The sequence below is a fragment of the Engraulis encrasicolus genome, chromosome 17, assembly GCF_034702125.1.
Source record: "Engraulis encrasicolus isolate BLACKSEA-1 chromosome 17, IST_EnEncr_1.0, whole genome shotgun sequence".
NCBI classification, from domain to species: Eukaryota; Metazoa; Chordata; class Actinopteri; order Clupeiformes; family Engraulidae; genus Engraulis; species Engraulis encrasicolus.
Window position 1 is genome coordinate 13,586,858 of NC_085873.1, and position 19,908 is coordinate 13,606,765.

The 19,908-nt window shown below is 46.8% G+C and overlaps 1 protein-coding gene across 1 annotated transcript in view; it reads left to right on the plus strand.

The window, feature by feature from the left end:
* The first annotated feature begins 2,318 nt into the window (after positions 1 to 2,318).
* The window catches only part of rnf213b (ring finger protein 213b), a 76,143-nt gene continuing 58,553 nt past the window's right edge, over positions 2,319 to 19,908 (plus strand). Inside the window, exons 1-20 of the mRNA XM_063221788.1 lie at positions 2,319 to 2,566; positions 3,172 to 4,138; positions 4,658 to 4,822; positions 5,190 to 5,359; positions 6,130 to 6,395; positions 6,592 to 6,845; positions 7,009 to 7,215; positions 8,484 to 8,697; positions 8,866 to 8,921; positions 9,011 to 9,173; positions 9,447 to 9,596; positions 9,691 to 9,789; positions 9,931 to 10,059; positions 10,583 to 10,748; positions 16,823 to 16,990; positions 17,087 to 17,236; positions 18,051 to 18,553; positions 18,828 to 18,944; positions 19,130 to 19,289; positions 19,413 to 19,630. Coding sequence (XP_063077858.1) covers positions 3,174 to 4,138; positions 4,658 to 4,822; positions 5,190 to 5,359; positions 6,130 to 6,395; positions 6,592 to 6,845; positions 7,009 to 7,215; positions 8,484 to 8,697; positions 8,866 to 8,921; positions 9,011 to 9,173; positions 9,447 to 9,596; positions 9,691 to 9,789; positions 9,931 to 10,059; positions 10,583 to 10,748; positions 16,823 to 16,990; positions 17,087 to 17,236; positions 18,051 to 18,553; positions 18,828 to 18,944; positions 19,130 to 19,289; positions 19,413 to 19,630 — 4,320 coding nt within the window. The 5' untranslated portion in view covers positions 2,319 to 2,566; positions 3,172 to 3,173. The remainder of the gene's footprint in view (positions 2,567 to 3,171; positions 4,139 to 4,657; positions 4,823 to 5,189; positions 5,360 to 6,129; positions 6,396 to 6,591; positions 6,846 to 7,008; positions 7,216 to 8,483; positions 8,698 to 8,865; positions 8,922 to 9,010; positions 9,174 to 9,446; positions 9,597 to 9,690; positions 9,790 to 9,930; positions 10,060 to 10,582; positions 10,749 to 16,822; positions 16,991 to 17,086; positions 17,237 to 18,050; positions 18,554 to 18,827; positions 18,945 to 19,129; positions 19,290 to 19,412; positions 19,631 to 19,908) is intronic.

The following is a 19,908-nucleotide window of genomic DNA, read 5'->3' on the forward strand; positions in this document are numbered from 1 at the left end:
GTGTTTATTTCTCTGCTTTTGTGCGAACAAATTATACATAGCCTATGTTATCAATATTTTCTGAATCATTTTGTTGATAATGACAAAGGGGAAAATGCTCACATATACAAGTTAGGGTCAGTGATGTTTGCCACGAGCGCAGTTTAGCAAACTTAGTGTATGTTTTACTATAATGCGAGTCATTAGGAAGTTCTCATAAGGGTTGCAAAATAAATTTGTGTGTGGATTGTGTGTTCATGGGTGTGTGTAGGGTACAAACAAATGCGTGTGTAGCCTACATACTTTATTGGGTCAATTTTGGCTGTGTTGTGTCCATCTCCTCATTATTTAAAATAGATGATGGGATTAAAACAGACATTTATCCATGACATTAACAATAGGTGATTTCACCACTTGTTTATACTTTATAACATTAAAAACAGAATTGCAGTGCTATTATGGAGCACTGTCCCTATATAGTGTGGTTACTTCGTAGGCCAGTAGAGGTACTATATTGAACCAAATTTGAACTAGGCCTACAATTATTATTTTTTTAATTTTATGAAATACATGGAATTTGAAAAAGATAAAATGCTGTAGTACAAATAGTGTCATTACTTTTCCCTTTGTACTATAAAACTGCAGCTGAGAAAGTGAACACTAGGGGGTGTGCTAACCTCACTTTGGTGCTGGACAACTGGAAGTACGCCATCATGTCACAGGTGAAGGACCTGCTCCTCAACGACCACAGCACTGTTCTGCCGGACTACGCCAGGTGTGACACACACACACACACACACACACACACACACACACACACACACACAGACAGACAGACAGACAGACAGACAGACAGACAGACAGACAGACAGACAGACAGACAGACAGACACAGACACAGACACAGACACAGACACAGACACAGACACAGACACACACACACACACACACACACACACACACACACACACACACACACACACACTACCACAGCTCGAATTGACCCTCTGTTTGAAGCGTTTCTCCTTCCTCCACTCCCACTGTTTCTCCTCTCTCTGTCTCTTCCTGTAGAATTGACCCTCATATCATCTCCTCTCTCTGTCTCCACCCTCTCTCTGTCTTACTTGCCTCTGTTTCTCCTGCCTGTTGAACCGACCCCCTGTCATTATCTCCCTTCTCTCTGTCTCTCCCTGTAGAATTGACCCTCATCTCTCCTCCCCTCTTATCTCTCCTTGTAGAATCGACCCACTGTCGGAGGCTCTGAGTGACCTGTATAAGGAGTTCAATGCCCTGAAGGAGCGTCTGGGTGAGCTGACCTCCAAGTTCGAGGGAGTGGAGGCCTTCGTGGACGACGTGCGTGCCGGTCGCAAGCCCTCGCCACCCAAACCGGAGAGACCCCCCCTCCCCGGGGAGCAGGAGGCCTACGTTCCGCCCCCACCGGAACTGCTGCCGGTGCTGGAGGGGGGGCGGCAGACTCGCAGGGGGGGGAGAGTCGTGGTCAGGAGGGTCAAGAAGCTGCACACATCAGACAGCACAAAGGCCTGAGCAGTCTGGAAAGCACATAGACTCTCTCAGTCTCTGTCTCTCTGTCTCTCTCTCTCTGTCTCTGTCTCTCTGTCTCTGTCTCTGTCTCTGTCTGTCTCTGTCTGTCTCTCTCTCTCTCTCTCTCTGTCTGTCTGTCTCTGTTTCTCTCTCTATTTCTCTCTCACACACACACTCACACACATGTTGCTGAGACGGTTTCATAAAATATTTCATTTGTATTGCTATATAATGTTCAAGAATATTGTAGAGAATTGGCGCAATCATGTGATACTAAAGATGCTCCATGGCCTCCAATGTTAGGAGGGAGTCAAGTGGAGAAAAGAGTCAAAGCAGTATAGCCTAAATGCACTGTGATGAAAAATATGAATTGTAGGCCTACTGTATGTGATTGCTCTTCTCTCAGAAGCAAATCTATGCTGTGATGTTTCTTCATATTTACCAACTCAATTTATTACAATTGTTTTAACTCGTGCAGGTGTTTCAATTCTTTGGGATCGTTTCATTGCTTCATTATTGTCAACGGGGGCGCTGTTTCACTGTGTACAGGGGATATGCTTTTGTTTGTTTTATACAGTATCTGTGTTTTATGTGCCAAACTGCCAATACATTTGGATTTTGACTTGTCCTTGATCTTCGCTCCATGATTTCTCATATAGCCTAGACTGTCTGCTGGTGTCCCTTTCCTTGTAAATGAAACCAATAAAAGATTCCCTCTGTATAAGATTCGTTTCAATAAACAGCAGCGTAAATGACCAGAAACGAAACTGAAAACAGTTTGGTTTCCTTGGTGCATTAAATCCGTGTGTGGCAATAGTCTACTTGGGCTAGTCGCTCTATTTTGCAGTGTCATAAGGTTGGTGTCTTACAGCTGAACGTTTGAGGTGTATTGAAACTTAACACCCCAAACAAGGAAATCAACACATTTACAAGATGCGATTCAGGCAGAGGTGACTTTTCGCCTGTCGGATGCGCAAATGACAGTTTGGATGCAACTCGGACCGAGATAGTGCGATTCATCTTCCTCTGGTTCGGACGGTGTCAAAGTAAGAACTCTTCCTACACCTTTAAGCTATATGACCAGTCTTTTCACTTTATGTTGGCAACTTGCTGTAGACTAGCATATGTGATAATCAAGTAGGCTAATTAACCGTGTGCGAGTCGATCCAATCCAAATCCAAGTTCAGATGTTCTACCATTTTCTACCTCTTATCAACCTGTTAGTATTCCCCCAATAATACGCACCGTATTACGCAGTAAGGTTAAACATGTTTAAAAGTTTGTGCTGATGTGCACCCCCTGTCCTATATTGGCGTCCTGCTTGTGATAGGCCTACATGAAATGCCAATGTATCAAAGGAAATGAAAGTCAATTGCCATGAAATGCAAAGAACAGCAGATGCGCATCTCATAGCTGCCCACACTGGTGACTCACTTGCGCTGACCCGTCAACAGTCAGCTGTAGCCCCGTCATATACCTAAGGGCACCATTTGCCTCTGTAGCCTCCGCGTAAGCGCACAAGTTTTTGCTTTCTATGGCTTCTGAAAAAAATGGTGAAGTAATAGAGAGTTTATCAAGCAATTGGTTCCTTACAACAGACCGAGACCTTGACATTAGGTGTGCCCTATTTTCTGTGCATAACTTCACACAGACATGAAGAGGAAAAGGACTCGCAAGAGGCCGGACAGGGCAGATGCCCCGAAACAAACCCCCAAGAAAGGCAAGAAGCGCCAGAAAGAAGGGAGGACTCAACCACCAGCCGGTGGAGCCCCGGCCAAACCACAAGAACAAGATGAGGACTGCGTTACTGGTGTTGAAACCAGAGAGGTGGAGGTGGATGCGGAGCATCAGACTACCACAGAGGCACCTCAGTGCAGCGATGACCAGGCAGCCAGAACCTCAAATGAAGACTTGGGGACACCTACCCACTCAAACCAGAAAGAAGCTCAAATGAGAGATGTTGAAAGACAGACAAGAACTGTCCCTCACAGGACCCAGGGGACCCAGATAGAAAACACTGGCACCACAGTCACCAAGCAGAACCAAACGCAAGCTGACATCACAGTGCAGAGTGAGGAAAAGATGAAAAATGTGTGCACACAAACAGACCTAGTTCTGCAGACGACACAGGGAACCCAGACAGACCCTGACAGCACCATGGCTGTCACACAAGAGCCACCTCAGGCTAAGAGTCCAGAGGGCAGTAAGGAGAGGGACAAGAAAGCAGCATCCTCACCTGATGGAGGGCAGCGGCAGGGGTCTCTGAAGGAAGAGGGAGATGGCAAGAGAGGCCACAGACAACAACAGGCGTCTCAGAAAGAAACAAAGCAACAGAAGTCAGAAAAGGACACTGACAAAGCATCAAAAGAGGGTAATGCCCAAGTCACATCCCAGAATCTAGAGGAGAGAGGTGGGGAGGGAGGTGTGGATGAGAGAGGTGTGGAGAAGATGGACACGGGTCCAGACGTGGAGGTGGGCTCATCCACCGACCCCCCTGACCTTCAACAGAGCCGTACGTACGCCCAGGCTGCAGCCAACACCACTGGGTCCCAGACGCCGCCCGTGCAGGGTCATAACAAGACCCCAAGAGGACAACAAACCCAAAACATGGATACGAGGTGAGACACCTGCAGAGATATCTAATGGTCGGGTATTATTCATAAGGATTTTTTAATTCATATTCGGCTATTATTCATAAGGACTTCCATTAGGGAAGTATGCTTTACGTATGTGTAAGTATAGCGAGTCACCCATTTTAATGTGTGTAAGTTATTTGTGTTGTGTTATTGTAATGATATTGTCACGTTCAGGCTGATGTTGTGTGGATTTGGGGTACTCGCTACAATATTTCAAGTAGGCCTATGTCCTTCCTTGAGTTTTCCGAAAGTCACTTCTAAATAAAATGTATGATAATGATTATTATTATTATTTTTAATTATTATTATTTCAGATGATTATGCCTTAATTGTAAGTCAGATGTCAGTCCTAGAATTTTAAAAAATCTGTCCCTACCCCAATATACTGATTGATTAGATGACCTACTGTATACACATAGTTCTGCATTGAGTATTGATTGGAATTTGTCTGTCTCTCTCTCTCTCTCTCTCTCTCTCTCTCTCTCTGGATGTCCTTCTTAGCCAAAACCAGTCAACACCACCAAAGCCAAAATGTCCAGATGGCCCTGTGTTCACCATTCATATGTACGCAGTGTTGGACAAGAAGTTCAAGTTTGACCAAAGTACAGGCCAACTGTTTCTGATGTCAGGCAATTATTACAGAGAACTTAGTATTACACATCTGAGGTAAGTTTTACATCTCATAATCTTATCTTCCACACACCGCGCTCTTCCGTCTTGTTGGTGCGTCTCTGAAGTAATCAAGTAGTAGGGAATGGATCGCACTCAATTTTTCTTCTTTCTTGTGGTTTTATTTTATTTTAACTTTGCAGGGACTGTCATGACAGACGTTTCGGCTGCACAGAGCCTTCTTCAGTGTCACCCAAGAAGGCTCTGTGCAGCTGAAACGTCTGTCATGACAGTAATCTAAAAAGAAATTATAATTGTGCAAAATTATGGATGGCATTTCAGTCACAATCTCTGACCATAATGTCAGTTATTTACCATTGTGTATATATACTGTATCATTACCAAGATCTTTTCTTTTTTCCAGGGGGCATGGCAAAGAAGAGATCCTCATTGAGGCAACATGTTCTTTGCCAATGGCTGACGTACCATATGGACAAAATCTCTGGTATCATTATGGTGTGCAACAGAAACAGAAGCAAATACAAGAGATGGCCACAAGATGTATTCAGATTCCATTTGATCGTCAAGTAAAAGGTATATGTAAACTTAACTATCCTTGTGTGGGTGAGAACCTAACGTAGATGTCTTTAATCTGTTTTGAAGTCTGTAGGTATTGACTGGGTTTTATGCAGTCTTGCAGATATGACATAATAAGCACAATACTGCAGTAAACCCACTTGAGTGAATAAGTAGACTCTTAGTAGTGTAAAAGTATATAACTTTTCCACTTTATTCCTAACCAACGACGGCCAGGAGTGGGCATTTGAAACAGAAGCAGTGTTAACTTAAGACACAGGAAAGGCAAATGGCATGATACAGATGAGGAGATGCAAATGAATGAATGTTATGACAATTTAATTATCAACTGCAAGGTAACATTACATTTAGCCTAACTCAAGGCTACTGCGGGTTACATAGGATACAGTGAAATCAAATACAGTTTACCCAAGATAGATAGACAGAGAGAGAGAGGGAGAGAGGGGGAGAGAGGGAGAGAGAGAGGGAGAGAAAGACAGAGATTGGAGCCCCTTCAGAGATGGAATGAGACTCCCAGATGGATATCGGAGGTGAGATTATATACTGCAGCCCCCCACCCCAAAAGTGTCCTTTGTCTTGCTAGGGCCAGTGACACCCCAGGGGTTTGAGTCACCACATGGCATGGGGGTGATGACCTCTTAAGTCAACTTTACTGAGATAACAGCAAACAGTATCATTTCTGAGTCATCAAATAATCTCCATTCTTACAGTAGAGTAAACACAATTGAGTGATTAGGATGTTCACATGATTTTCGCTTCATATACAGAACTGATTGTCTATGAGGGCTACATAACTTGCTCTGAATCCTGGACTGGGCGGCTCCTCAACTGGATGAGATCTAATGAGAAAGCTATAGGTGAAAAATGGCAAGCATCAGCTAGCCTTCTCCTGGACAGAATCTTTCAGAAATGGGACAAATCCGACATGTCCTCTGTTGAGTTACTAGTGAAGCATTTAAAGTGTTATCAGCAGGCTTTTGGCGATACTCGGCACATCTCATATGGACAGAATTGGAATCCACCGGCACTTCCAGTAAGAATTTTGAATATATTGATACAATTATTTTCGTTGGTGTATATACTACTGTATGTATTAGAATACAGCATTATTCATTTTGAAATGATAAGAATCATAACATTCACAATTTGGGATAATTGGATGACCCCTACTGGTATCACTGGAATGCAAAATATATTATCCTTATTTTGTTTCTTGTTTTATTCGAAAGGTCTCAGAGCAAATAGCAGCACAGCTGGCTCAACTGCTGTCTACAGGTGAAGGGAAAAGTAAACAGAAATGTCCCCAACACCTGTCTGGGAAGCCGCTGCTGACTGGCTTCTTCGTCTTCCAAATTGCCAATGCATGTGGCATCAAACTCGACATGCAAGACCTGGCCAGACTGTGCCGATTGGTGTCTTCCAGTGCAGCGCTACAGCCACAAAGTACAGAGGAGATGCAGCAGATCTTTCCCCGATCAGTCCAGTAAGTTCTCTACTGAACTTTTGTGTCATAAGCCTTAAATTCTTGAGTGCTGAGATATAGTACAGAAATATAACTATATGTCTTGGCTCTGGTGTGTTCAAAAAATTTGATTACTATGTCTTACTATGTACATTGTAAAGTGCTTGTTTGATCTGATTTCTAGTTTGGTGGTCGGCCTGATGAACATGTGTGCAAGGAGGATGCTGTGTGAGCTGGTGCTGTTGGTACCATTGCTGCTGACCTTCAGGCAGCCGGGGGCAGACTCCCGCAGGCTAGGGGGCGCTGTGGAGGAGCAGGGCTGGTCAGGGCTGGAAGGCATCGAGTACAGCCACTTCAGAGACCAACTCAGACGCCAGCAAGACAAGAGAAGGTATAGTGTTGTTACTAGTGTTGTCAACAATAATGGATTCGGCGATGCAATGCAATGCGGGGCATGGACAATTCAATTCAATGCAACAAGTTCCAGAATCGATGCAGCAAATTTTTCAAGTTTCAGTAACGTCCGTGGATGTTTCAGGAGCAAATGAATGGTAAATTAAATAAAAGCACTTCAAAGCATTGAAAACTTTGCATTGTAGAATTGAATCGTATCGAATCGAGTTGAAACGAATCGAATCGAATCGCTACCTCCTGAATCGGAATCCAATCGTGAGGGCAGTGCCAATGCACACCACTAATTGTTATATAATAGCCCTCTCATGCAGTTGGGAGTGCCAGCGATCCCATTCACTTTTCTTTGAAAAAACATTAACTACATCATAACAACATTACTATGACATTGCCATAGTCCTAAGTAATAGATTAAGACATGGGCATTATCATTTTGGTGACAATACAATTATAACATAGGCTCTCTGCATGTAATGGCAATGATAGGGATATTGTGATGAAGCGGTCTGCACACTGTATATTAACTCCAAAAATACTTTATTTTATTTAAACATATGGCATATGTTTATGCCATATGTTTAAATAAAATAAAGTATTTTTGTAGTTAATACACAGTGTGCAGACCACTTCATCACACTACCTACTACTTTTTGTCTTGCACCTGGACAACTACCTGTGGATGTGCGCACCCTACCTCCAAACACAATGATAGGGATATTGCCATGTCATATTTGCAGAAACTAAAATAGAATACCAACCTAATACCAAGGCTTTGAAATTGCAGGCATTTTATTTTCAGTTTCAATGATAGGACAGTTACTGTGCTGTGCCTTTGAAGGGCATTATGGTGGTGATAATTCAAATACTGTAACTAACTATTGTTTTTTTTCCACATTGTTTGTAAACATTGATTATTACCTGAACCCCTGGAGGGGGTTGGGCCAGGTATTGCAGTGACCCTGTCTGTCTGTCTGTCTCTGTCTGTCTGTCTGTCTGTCTGTCTGTCTGTCTGTCTGTCTGTCTGTCTGACTGTCCTTCTGTCTATCTGTCTATTGGTCTGTGTGTCCACCTGTAGTGTTTTGGGTCGCCTGCTGGTAGCGCCAAACACACATCACATGTATCTAGCATTGGTTAAGGGGCCCAGTTTCCATCTCTGATTGCTCCTGTCTGCACATGTATTCTGGCTATCCCAATAGCAGGCAACTCAAAGGTAAGTGTGTCTGTTTTCTGTTTTTTCTGTTGTTCAAGGATCATGATGGAGTTGATTGGCAGCAACAAATCTTTGGCCATTGAGAGCCCTCATATTTCCATCAGCTGGCTATCTATGGTGGCCATGGAGGACATTGTGGAGTTTGCTGCTCTCAGTAGCGTTGCTCCAGAATACCTGATTCAGAGCCTAATGTACAGACTGAGACTATATGAACAAAGACTGGACAACAACACAACTCCTAAAGTTCTTGAGGTATCTACCGTGCACAGTACATAATATTTGACACATGTATATAATATACTGTGCATTCAAACTTAACAATGTATTATATAATGTAATTTAGCTAAAACAATTACATGGTGTTTCTCCACTTCACAGCAGTATCTGATTAACATTTAGTTTTTATTTTTGTGTGTCTAGGTAGCTGAAGGCATACTAACCCTCTTGCTGACGAAAGTGGACAGCAACAAAGAGAGGTAGTTTCTTGACAATTTTTTTGAAACGTTGAAAGAGTACTAACATGTAGGCCTGTTGCCTGTTTGCTAATATGTGTCTCGTTTTGCAGGCTGTGTGTCTCTGAGTGGGTCATGGCTATTTTTGAGTGTTGCATCTGCGTACACAACAGCACCTGCACCATGGCACGACTCGTTCCCTCATACAAATCAGTAGTCCTGTCCTTCCAGCTCTTGCTGAAGTTTGCAGAAGTTGTAGACATGCAGATTTCAAAGGTAATACCGCAAGTCATTGCGCATAATATCATCACTGTTGTCACTGACCTCCTGCTAATTTGTGATTATTAACATTATGCTTTGCTGTGTTATGTGTTATGACTGAACCGTTGTGTATTAAAGGAAACAGCGAAATGGTCAGTGTGTGCGTTTTTTCAAATTGTCTGATTAGTGACCCATGGGTCATCTCCTATGCACCTTCCAGCAGAGGTGCGTGAAAAATTCACAATTTAACGTTTTATATATAACCACTGAGGCTGGTCTCTGTTCCAGACCACTGAGGGTGAGGAGAAGGTTCACAGGCAGGCTAAGCTTGTTGAGAGACTGGAAGACATCCAGCGTCAATGTGGCCAGTGGAGGGACAAACTTGTTCAATTGCCATTGCTGAAAAACTCCAAGTTTTCTTACCCTAAAGAAGTAGAGGTGTGCTTTCTTTCTGTTTTTCTGCAAGTTGTGAGATTGTTTGGTGTGGAATGCACTGTTAAAGATGCTTTCTATCTGTTTTTTTTTCTGCAAGCTGTGGGATGCGTTATTCGGTGTGGAGTGCACTGTAAAAGATGTCACACCTCAGTGGAGAAGCCAGGTGGAGAGTGACTTGAGGAAAAGGATCTCACAGGTAAGGACTAAGTTTTCTTTTATTCCATCTTAAATATAGTCAGAGACTGAATTTGTAACCTACCCTGTATTTCAATGTATTTGCCACCAACTCTATGTCTTAATTTTTGTATATCCGCATTTTTTTTCTTTTTCTATACAGCTTCAAGACAGGGACAGAGTTGGTCTTTGTTGTCTTGAAACAGCGGTCGCAGCGATAAAGAAAACCCATGTGACCATCCAAACCTGCTTTGAGGATTCCTGCATGTCATCAATACAGAACATTTGCAAAGTAAGTTACTGCATGTGAGTCTATACTGCTTCGGACCAGATACACTCTCTTTACATTGACTTAAACTATTAGAGGAGCACTCTTTAACTTTTTTGAGTCAATTGATCTCCTTTAAAAAAAGCCACTGGTGCTTATAAGAAGGCGATCTCTCTCTTGCCCGCCTCCACTTACTGTGTGTGAGAAAAACACACGTACCAAAATCTGGCCTCTCATCACAGTGTCATAGTCTGGAACAACATGAGAGTAGTACTAAGTCACTTTGTTGATCCCAGGAGGGAAGAAGAGTAGAGTAGAGGTCCAGGTTCGATTCCGACTTTGGGTAATTTCCCAATCCTTCCCTATCCCTCTCTTTCCTCTCATTTCCTGACTCTCTCTGGCTTTCCTATCCTTATAATAAAGGTGTAGAAGCCCAAAAAATATCTTACAAATAGAGGCAACTTACAAAGGTAGAAACAATTTATGCGTCGTAAGCTATTAATCTTTTACATATTTCTGTGTTTGATTTCCCATTGTTTTTTTGCAGAGTGAGAAAGAGGGGGACCTTGTGAAGCATGTCTTGCAGTGTTCATCCGGGCCACCTGTCTGGCTGCTGTCTGCCATCATAAGGGAGTCTTCAGCCCGATTCACTGCCAAGCTAGTGGAACAGCTCCTGGAGCCCCAGTCGGCCATTTTCCAGCTGCTCTCTCATGGTCAGACAATATTTCAGTCAAATGATTGTACTAGGTTTTCTCTTAGTTATAACGTTTAGGCACAATGTTTAGTCAAGTCAAGTCAGCGTTTTGTAATTCATTACATGGCTTCATTAATTTGTCCAAAGCCCTACACTGTAAAACATGGAAGCCACTGCCAGTTAATCGTAAAAAAGTAAGTTGCCCTGCTGCCTTAAGCTTGTACTTAGAGAAAGCCTCGAGTGTCATGAACTCACTCCACTGGAATTGTTATGTTGCCATTGCTTTACTCTGGTTCTGTCTCAGACTCTCTATCTCGCTCTCTGTCTCTCTCTGCCTGTCTCGTTCTCTGTCTTGCTCTCTCTCTCTCTCTCTCTCTCTCTCTCTCTCCTCACTCATTCGCTCTCTCTCTCTCTCTCTCTCTCTCTCTCTCTCTCTCTCTCTGCCTATCTGGTTCTGTCTCTCTCTCTCTCTGCCTATCTGGTTCTGTCTCGTGCTCTCTCTCTCTGCCTGCCTGCCTCTCTGGTTCTGCCTCGTGCTCTCTCTGTCTTGTGCTCTCTCTCTCTCTCTCTGCCTATCTGGTTCTGTCTCATGCTCTCTCTCTCTGCCTGCCTGCCTGTCTGGTTCTGTCTCGTGCTCTCTCTGTCTCATGCTTTCTCTCTCTCTTTCTCTCCCTCGCTGTCTGGTTCTCTCTCTCTCTCTCTCTCTCTCTCTGCCTATCTGGTTCTGCCTCGTGCTCTCTCTGTCTTGTGCTCTCTCTCTCTCTGCCTGTAGGGTTCTGACTCTCTCTCTCTCTCAATCTCATTCTGTCTGGTTCTGTCTCCCTGCCTGTCTGATTCTGTCAGTCTGTCTGTCTGTCTCTCTCTCCCTGTCTTTCTCTCTATTCTCTTCTCTGCCCCGCTAGTGTCATGTGCTTTTGGTTTGTTTTGATTTCCTCATGTGCTCCTGTGTTTACCTGCCACGCCCCTCGTTTGTCTCCTGCCCCTTGTGGTCTAGTTTTTGATTCTCATTTGGCCCGTTTAGTTTTCCTTATTGTTTTCACCTGTGTTCTGCTCTGACTATTGGTCTTGTCCCTTGCCTCCTGTTCCCTAGTCATTGTCTCCACCTGTGTCATTATCTGTTCTTGTTATCATTGTCCTTGATTGCCTGTGCCTCGTTTGTATCCCTGTTTCTGTCTCGTCAACCACCTGGATCCTGTTGTGTTCTACCTATCGTGTCCCTGCTCTGTGATTGCCCCTGTGTATTTAAGTCCTGTGCTCCCCTTGTCCCGTGCTGCGTCATTTGTCTTCTTTTGCCAGAGTTGTCACTCTGTATCTGTCGGACCCTGTTAGTGTACCTGATCCCCGAAACCCTTGTATGTAAGTGTCTTTGTTTTACTGTGTTTAGTTCCTGTTTTCCCCATCGTGGGTTTGTTTTGTTTTCTAGCTCTGCTGAGCAGTGTAGTGTTTTTTTGTAGTTGTCTCAATAAATCCCTCACCAATCCCAGACCTTCCGCTTTGTGTGCTGCATTTGGGCTCTCTTGCACAAAACCGTGACAGAATGACGCAGCCTAAACAGAGCCCAGCAGCACACCTAGCACAGACAGCCGTGCCGGAGCCACGCTCGCTTCATGTTGGGTATATTGGAATGCCATCATCTCACTCCCATGCCAGCCTGGATCCTGAACTGTATCGTGGGACTCGCCTTGCTATGCGGGGCTCCCCTAGAATGGGGGGTCGCTTTCAGGCCCCTAGAGCTCCTCCAAGACCCCCACCTCTGGAGATTGACTGGTGGTCCTTCTCTGACACGGATGATGAGGATTACAACTGGGAGGAGGATTGGCTACCCACCAGGAGAAGGCGCCGTCGCAACGGGCGCCGCAAGAGCCGTCCTAAAACCATCCAGGAAGACTCTGATCCTGCCAGTCCGTCCGTTCAGCCCATGCCTGTCTGCCCGCCGCCCCAGCCCAAGCCTGTCTGCCCGCCGGCCCAGCCCAAGCCTGTCTGCCCGCCGGCCCAGCCCAAGCCTGTCTGCCCGCCGGCCCAGCCCAAGCCTGTCTGCCCGCCGGCCCAGCCCAAGCCTGTCTGCCCGCCGGCCCAGCCCAAGCCAGACTACTCGCCGTCCCAGCCCCAGCCCCAGCCTGTCTGCCCGCCGGTCCAGTCCCAGCCAGTGTGTTCGCCAATCCGACTCCAGTCTTTGTACTCACCTGAGCTGGCCGCCCTTCTGCAAGAGTTCAACGCTCTCAAACAGCCAGAGTTTGGCGGCCAACCTACTGCACTGGTCGATCCAGACGTCGCCGTGAGGCCAGCCCCCGACCCGGACGTCGCCGTGAGGCCAGCCCCCGACCCGGACGTCGGCGTGAGGCCAGCCCCCGACCCGGACATCGGCGTGAGGCCAGCCCCCGACCCGGACGTCGCCGCGAGGCCAGCCCCCGACCCGGACGTCGCCGCGAGGCCAGCCCCCGAGCCGGACGTCGCCGTGAGGCAAGCCCCCGAGCCGGACGTCGCCGTGAGGCCAGCCCCCGAGCCGGACGTCGGCGTGAGGACAGCCCTCGAGCCGGACGCCGCCAAGCCAGCCAACCCATCTGCTCTCGAGGGGCCTCCTGTTGCCGGTTCTGCCCTGCCAGTTGCCGGTTCTGCCCCGCCTGTTCCTGTTGCCGGTTCTGCCCTGCCAGTTGCCGGTTCTGCCCCGCCTGTTCCTGTTGCCGGTTCTGCCCTGCCAGTTGCCGGTTCTGCCCCGCCTGTTCCTGTTGCCGGTTCTGCCCTGCCAGTTGCCGGTTCTGCCCCGCCTGTTCCTGTTGCCGGTTCTGCCCCGCCAGTTGCCGGTTCTGCCCCGCCTGTTCCTGTTGACCTGTCTGTTGCCGGTTCAGCCTTGCCTGAATCCCGCTCAGTTCCCAAAGACCCAAAGCCACCAGAAGGTCCGCCCAACTTCAAGCCGCCTGCTGCGGATGCTTCGAGCGAGACCCCCACTTCGGATGGGACCTCCCACAACGTTGTTCCGGTCGAGACCCCCGATGCAGTTGGGACCCTCGAGTACATCACTCAGGCCAAGACCTTCGCTCCGGCCGGGACCCCCGGCGACATCGCTCCTGAGCACAGCTGTCCTGCTGAGGGTCAGTCCTGCTGTCCGTCTGAAGGTCAGTCCGGCTCTCCCACTGAAGGCCCACCTGACCCTGTTCCTGTTGGTGCTGGCCCCGCCCCTGGTCCCGATGGCTCCGCCCCCTGTCCTGATGGCTCCACCCCCGGTCCCGATGGCTACGCCCCTGGTCCCGATGGCTCCGCCCCCGTTGCTGATGACTCCGACCCCGATCCCACCGGCTCCGCCCGCGGTCCCGATGGCGCCGCCCCTGGTCCCGGTGGCCCCGCCCCTGGTCCCGATGGCTCCGCCCCCGATCCCACCGGCTCCGCCCGCGGTCCCGATGGCTCCGCCCCTGGTCCCGATGGCTCCGCCCCCTGTCCTGATGGCTCCACCCCCGGTCCCGATGGCTCCGCCCCAGCCCCAAAAGTGCCGCCCCCGATCCCGATGGCTCCGCCCCGGTCCCGACGGCTCCGCCCCCGGACCCGAAAGCGCCGCTCCCGATCCTGATGGCTCCGCCCCCAATCCTGACGGCGCCACCCCCGGTCCTAAAGGCTCCGCCCCTTATCCCGTTGGCGCCGCCCCTGATCCCGTTGCCGTTGCACCCAATCCAGATCCTGCTCCCACCTTCCCATCTTCATCTTTGTTCCAGTTTATCCTACCTCCAATGTCCCAACCTGCTATGCCCCCTATGTCCCAGTCTTCTCCCATTACTCACCAATGCCATAAGCCCCTCTTTATTCCTGTGCCCGTCACGATCCCCCTGACTCTGCCTGTCACTATCCCTGTGCCTGTCCCCGTCCGTGTCCTGGTGCCGACTCCTATGTCTGTCCCAATCCCAGTCCATGTTGATGTCCGTTCGACCCTTTTCCCTGCACCATTTTTTGTGAACATTTCTGTGACTGTACCTGTCCCCACCGTCATCTCTGTCCCCGTTCCTGTCACCGTCAACATCACTGTGCCTGTGAAAGTTCCTGTTTATGTTCCTGTCAATGTTCCCCAGTCCTGTGTTTTGCCTGATTCTCCATCTGCCCATCCCTGTGCCACTGCCTCAACCTGCCCCTCTGTCTCTACCTGTCCCACTGCCTCTGTCTCGACCTGTCCCTCTGCCTCTGTCTCAACCTGCCCCTCTGTCTCGACCTCTGCCTCTGTCTCAACCTGCCCCTCTGTCTCAACCTGCCCCTCTGTCTCTACCTGCCCCTCTGTCTCAACCTCTACCTCTGTCTCGACCTCTACCTCTGTCTCGACCTGTCCCTCTGTCTCGACCTCTACCTCTGTCTCCACCTGTCCCTCTGTCTCGACCTGTCACTCTACCTTTGTCTCGACCTGTCGCACCTCTGTCTCGACCCCTACCTCTTCCTGTGTCTTGACCAGTCCGTCTGCCTCTGTCTTTGCCCGTCCTTCAGCCTCTGCTTTGCCTTGTCCCTCCGCCGGCTCCCCCCTCCGCCCACCCGGTTTGGTGGTGCCTCTTTTTGGGACTTCTGGAGCCGTCCCTTGAGGGGGGGGTTCTGTCATGAACTCACTCCACTGGAATTGTTATGTTGCCATTGCTTTACTCTGGTTCTGTCTCAGACTCTCTATCTCGCTCTCTGTCTCTCTCTGCCTGTCTCGTTCTCTGTCTTGCTCTCTCTCTCTCTCTCTCTCTCTCTCTCTCTCTCTCTCTCTCCCTCTCTTTCTCTCTCTCTCTCTCTCTCTCTCTCTCTCTCTCTCTCTCTCTCTCTGCCTATCTGGTTCTGTCTCTCTCTCTCTCTGCCTATCTGGTTCTGTCTCTCTCTCTCTCTGCCTATCTGGTTCTGTCTCGTGCTCTCTCTCTCTGCCTGCCTGCCTCTCTGGTTCTGTCTCGTGCTCTCTCTGTCTCATGCTTTCTCTCTCTCTCTCTCCCTGCCTATCTGGTTCTGTCTCGTGCTCTCTCTCTCTACCTGCCTGCCTCTCTGGTTCTATCTCGTGCTCTCTCTGTCTCGTGCTTTCTCTCTCTCTCTCTCTCTCCCTGCCTGTCTGGTTCTCTCTCTCTCTCTCTCTCTCTCTCTCTGCCTATCTGGTTCTGCCTCGTGCTCTCTCTGTCTTGTGCTCTCTCTCTCTCTGCCTGTAGGGTTCTGACTCTCTCTCTCTCTCAATCTCATTCTGTCTGGTTCTGTCTCCCTGCCTGTCTGATTCTGTCAGTCTGTCTGTCTGTCTCTCTCTCCCTGTCTTTCTCTCTATTCTCTTCTCTGCCCCGCTAGTGTCATGTGCTTTTGGTTTGTTTTGATTTCCTCATGTGCTCCTGTGTTTACCTGCCACGCCCCTCGTTTGTCTCCTGCCCCTTGTGGTCTAGTTTTTGATTCTCATTTGGCCCGTTTAGTTTTCCTTATTGTTTTCACCTGTGTTCTGTTCTGACTATTGGTCTTGTCCCTTGCCTCCTGTTCCCTAGTCATTGTCTCCACCTGTGTCATTATCTGTTCTTGTTATCATTGTCCTTGATTGCCTGTGCCTCGTTTGTATCCCTGTTTCTGTCTCGTCAACCACCTGGATCCTGTTGTGTTCTACCTATCGTGTCCCTGCTCTGTGATTGCCCCTGTGTATTTAAGTCCTGTGCTCCCCTTGTCCCGTGCTGCGTCATTTGTCTTCTTTTGCCAGAGTTGTCACTCTGTATCTGTCGGACCCTGTTAGTGTACCTGATCCCCGAAACCCTTGTATGTAAGTGTCTTTGTTTTACTGTCTTTAGTTCCTGTTTTCCCCATCGTGGGTTTGTTTTGTTTTCTAGCTCTGCTGAGCAGTGTAGTGTTTTTTTGTAGTTGTCTCAATAAATCCCTCACCAATCCCAGACCTTCCGCTTTGTGTGCTGCATTTGGGCTCTCTTGCACAAAACCGTGACATCGAGTTTAGTTCGGCCTCAAGTTGAGTTAACTTACAAACTTGTGCCAGCTGGGAAACTTACCTTTTTACGTTTAACTGTCTTGTAATGTTTTACTGTGTAGATGGTTTAGGCTTTAATGACCTTTAAATGGACGGATAGATCGCTCGATCCCTCTGAAGGTATGCTGAGTGTGTTGTGTGTATTCTAGCAGGCAGTCAGCCGTGGTCACTGGATGATGATGCTAACGCTACAATGCAACAATGCCAAGCTTCCTTTGTGGAACTGCTTAACGACTTAGTCCATGGTGATGTTCGTCTTGGTCATCTGAAGACCACTTTGAAACACCGAGAGAACTTCAAAAGGCTTTATGCTCAGTGTAAGTGGTTCCTGTCCCTAGAAATGTCATATTTCTAAAGTGAAAATAGTTTTTTTTCCCCCCTGAGAATTGTTCAAAGTTTTCTTTATCTTTCAGGTAAAAGAATTTTAAAGGACAAAGTCATCTCTCTTGATCCAGAGAAGCTTTTAGTTCTTAGGAAGGACGACCTAGGGATCTTTGAAGATCACAGAGCACACATGGATACTCTGATCAAAATGATGGGGAAGATCTCAGAAGTCATTGTTGGTAAGCCATTACGACTAACAAACAGCAGTGTTGGAGTGGTACTACGTATACCATTTCTGGAAATAAGCTCATTTTACACTTCTACTTCAGTTAAATAATTGAATTTTATTCTGTTCTTTCAGCCATTCTCTTAGTCTGTTGATGCTACATCTAGTTACAAGCTAGAATTTCTTGTTGAATGTTTCTCCAAAGCCCCTTTGGGCCGACCCATTGATCCTACAGCCCATTAGTTCGTCATCTCTTTGATCCGATAAAATGAAACCCATTCTTTCGATAGGTCAATGTTAAAATCAAAGACTATTTTACTAGATCTCCTTTACTTTAGTTATGAACACTGAAAGCTGAGGTTTAGGAGTTGTTTTGATCTGGGCACATTTTCGCATGAACAGCACATGCATAAATCTGTGTCAAAAATACAAGTGTATAAAGTAGGCCACAACTCGGTAAGTGTGCTCTGCTAAAATATGGATACCTTGTTGCTCAATTATGCACAAACTATTGTTGTTGTTAGGCTAATAATAACAGCCTACTAATAATAAGAAAGAGAAGAGAAAGTGCTATTACAGTCGGCAGGAGGTACCAGCAAACTGCTGGCTGGACTCACAAGATTCAATTATGTATGATAGCTGGGAGGTAAAATTTGCACTGCCAGACTCAAAGAATGGTTGGGAGTACAGGAGAAAGGTAAAACTCAATCGTTTTACTGAAGGGGAGGTGTAAAATGACATTATTTCCAGAAATGGTACAGTATGCAACATGCTACTGATGGTGGCCAGTTCAGTAATGTCACTGTATTTTGCCAATATCTTGACAGCACCAGAGATGGAAAACCTTGAGCAGTGCCACAAAGCTGATCTGGACAACATACTTCTCAATGAGCTTGTGTCCGTTCATACATTCAGTTCTGATGACCAGGAAAAAATTACATTCAGTTCTGTTTTATGGTACGACACCGAATTCGAGATTTTGGAGATGGCCAGGAAGATGCACGAGGTGCGAGGTAGCAGTCTCCTCCTGAGCTACTGGGAAGAGGAGAGCAAGTCTTTTGTATCCTGGGCTGCCGGTGACAGGCCCGTGTCTCTCAGCCTGTTGCGTGTTAAAGAAGAGGTCTGGGAACCCTGTTGGCATGACTACCTACAGCTGGGGGAGGCGATGGCAGATGCATCTGTGACCTTCAAGCAGCTGGATATGACCTTGAAGAGGGCAGGTGACCAGGGCAGCGGTGTCCAGATCAATACGGAACTTATCCTTCTGGAGAACATCCTGAAAGATCACAGAGGTCTGACGCCAGGATGGGCTGACCAGAGACGGCAGCAGGTAAAATCGTGGCTACTGTATAATCAACACTGTCAACATAACTATACATAGTCTGTAGTGGTAGGTGGTTGTTCTGAACTTATTTTTGTATTATTTATTTTAAAATGTGTGCAATATTTCACTTCTTAATTTTGCAATGTATGCAATACTTTTTTAAGGAACATCAAAACTATCAAGGGACACAATATGGCAATTATCCTTATGACTAATCTCATATATTTTGCATTTGTTTTAGATGTTGTTAAATAGCTACGTTTCAAACTTCTTACTTTAGATACAGCAGTATGGGCAGCTCCATGAGGCGTCGGAATCCGCATGTGTCATTCTGAAGATCCGAGATAAGCTCGAGTTGACAGGAGACTTTCAAAAAATCCACTGTCTTACTCAGATGGTAAGTGGAGAGTTTAGTACTAGCATCAATGGCCATATCAATATGCTGTTATGAGTGTATTGCTATCAAGAGTATTTCAGTCACAGAAGACGGTTGTAGTTGTTACCAATTCATTTTTTTAATGTTTTTGGTATCATAGGTTTCTCAGCAAAAAGTTTAACCAAATACGCTTTGTTTATATGCAGAGAACAGCCCATTTTCAACAGAGGCCACTGTCAACAATGAGCGATGAGCTCATCAAAGCGAAAGACCTATTGACACAAGTCACCCCCCAGCACACTGCCAGTCTCCAAGCACTCCTGGGAAGCTATGACCTGGTCACATGGGTCAAAAGCAATCTCAAAAGTAAGTGATCTTTAATCATATTCATATCATGTGAGTCGATATGAATGGAGTCTATGAAAAAAAATGCATGCATTTTATCACACTTCAGTTAAAAGCATGGATTGTAATTCTGTATTTTGGCAGACTTGAGTGATGTGAAGGTCTTTGTGGACTTGGCTTCGATTTCTGCTGGGGAGAACGACACAGAGATTGACAGAGTGGCCAACTTCCATGATGCCGTCATGGGCTACAGTCCCCTGCTGTACTCCCTGGATACCAGCGCAGGGTTCGACCACTTCATGGGCTGTGTCCAACAGCTTTGGGATACACTGAATCGAGATGACAAACTCCCAGATAAACTGGTAACTGTTAACCCATTGATGCTGGATAAAGTATACGTAACATTGACCCAGTTGCCTTAAGCTACATGGACATAGCATTCAGGCTCATGAGATTCAACATTTGTATTAAAATGTCTGTATGTTCAAGCTGAATGAAGACAAGATGAGTGTCATAGCTTTTAAGTACAACTTATTTCATGTTTTATGTGCGTCAGAGACTGATATATTTAGTTTTTATAGGATGAGGGCACCTTTTCCCATAAAAGGCTTAGGCATTTCGCAGACGATTTTGCAGGTGC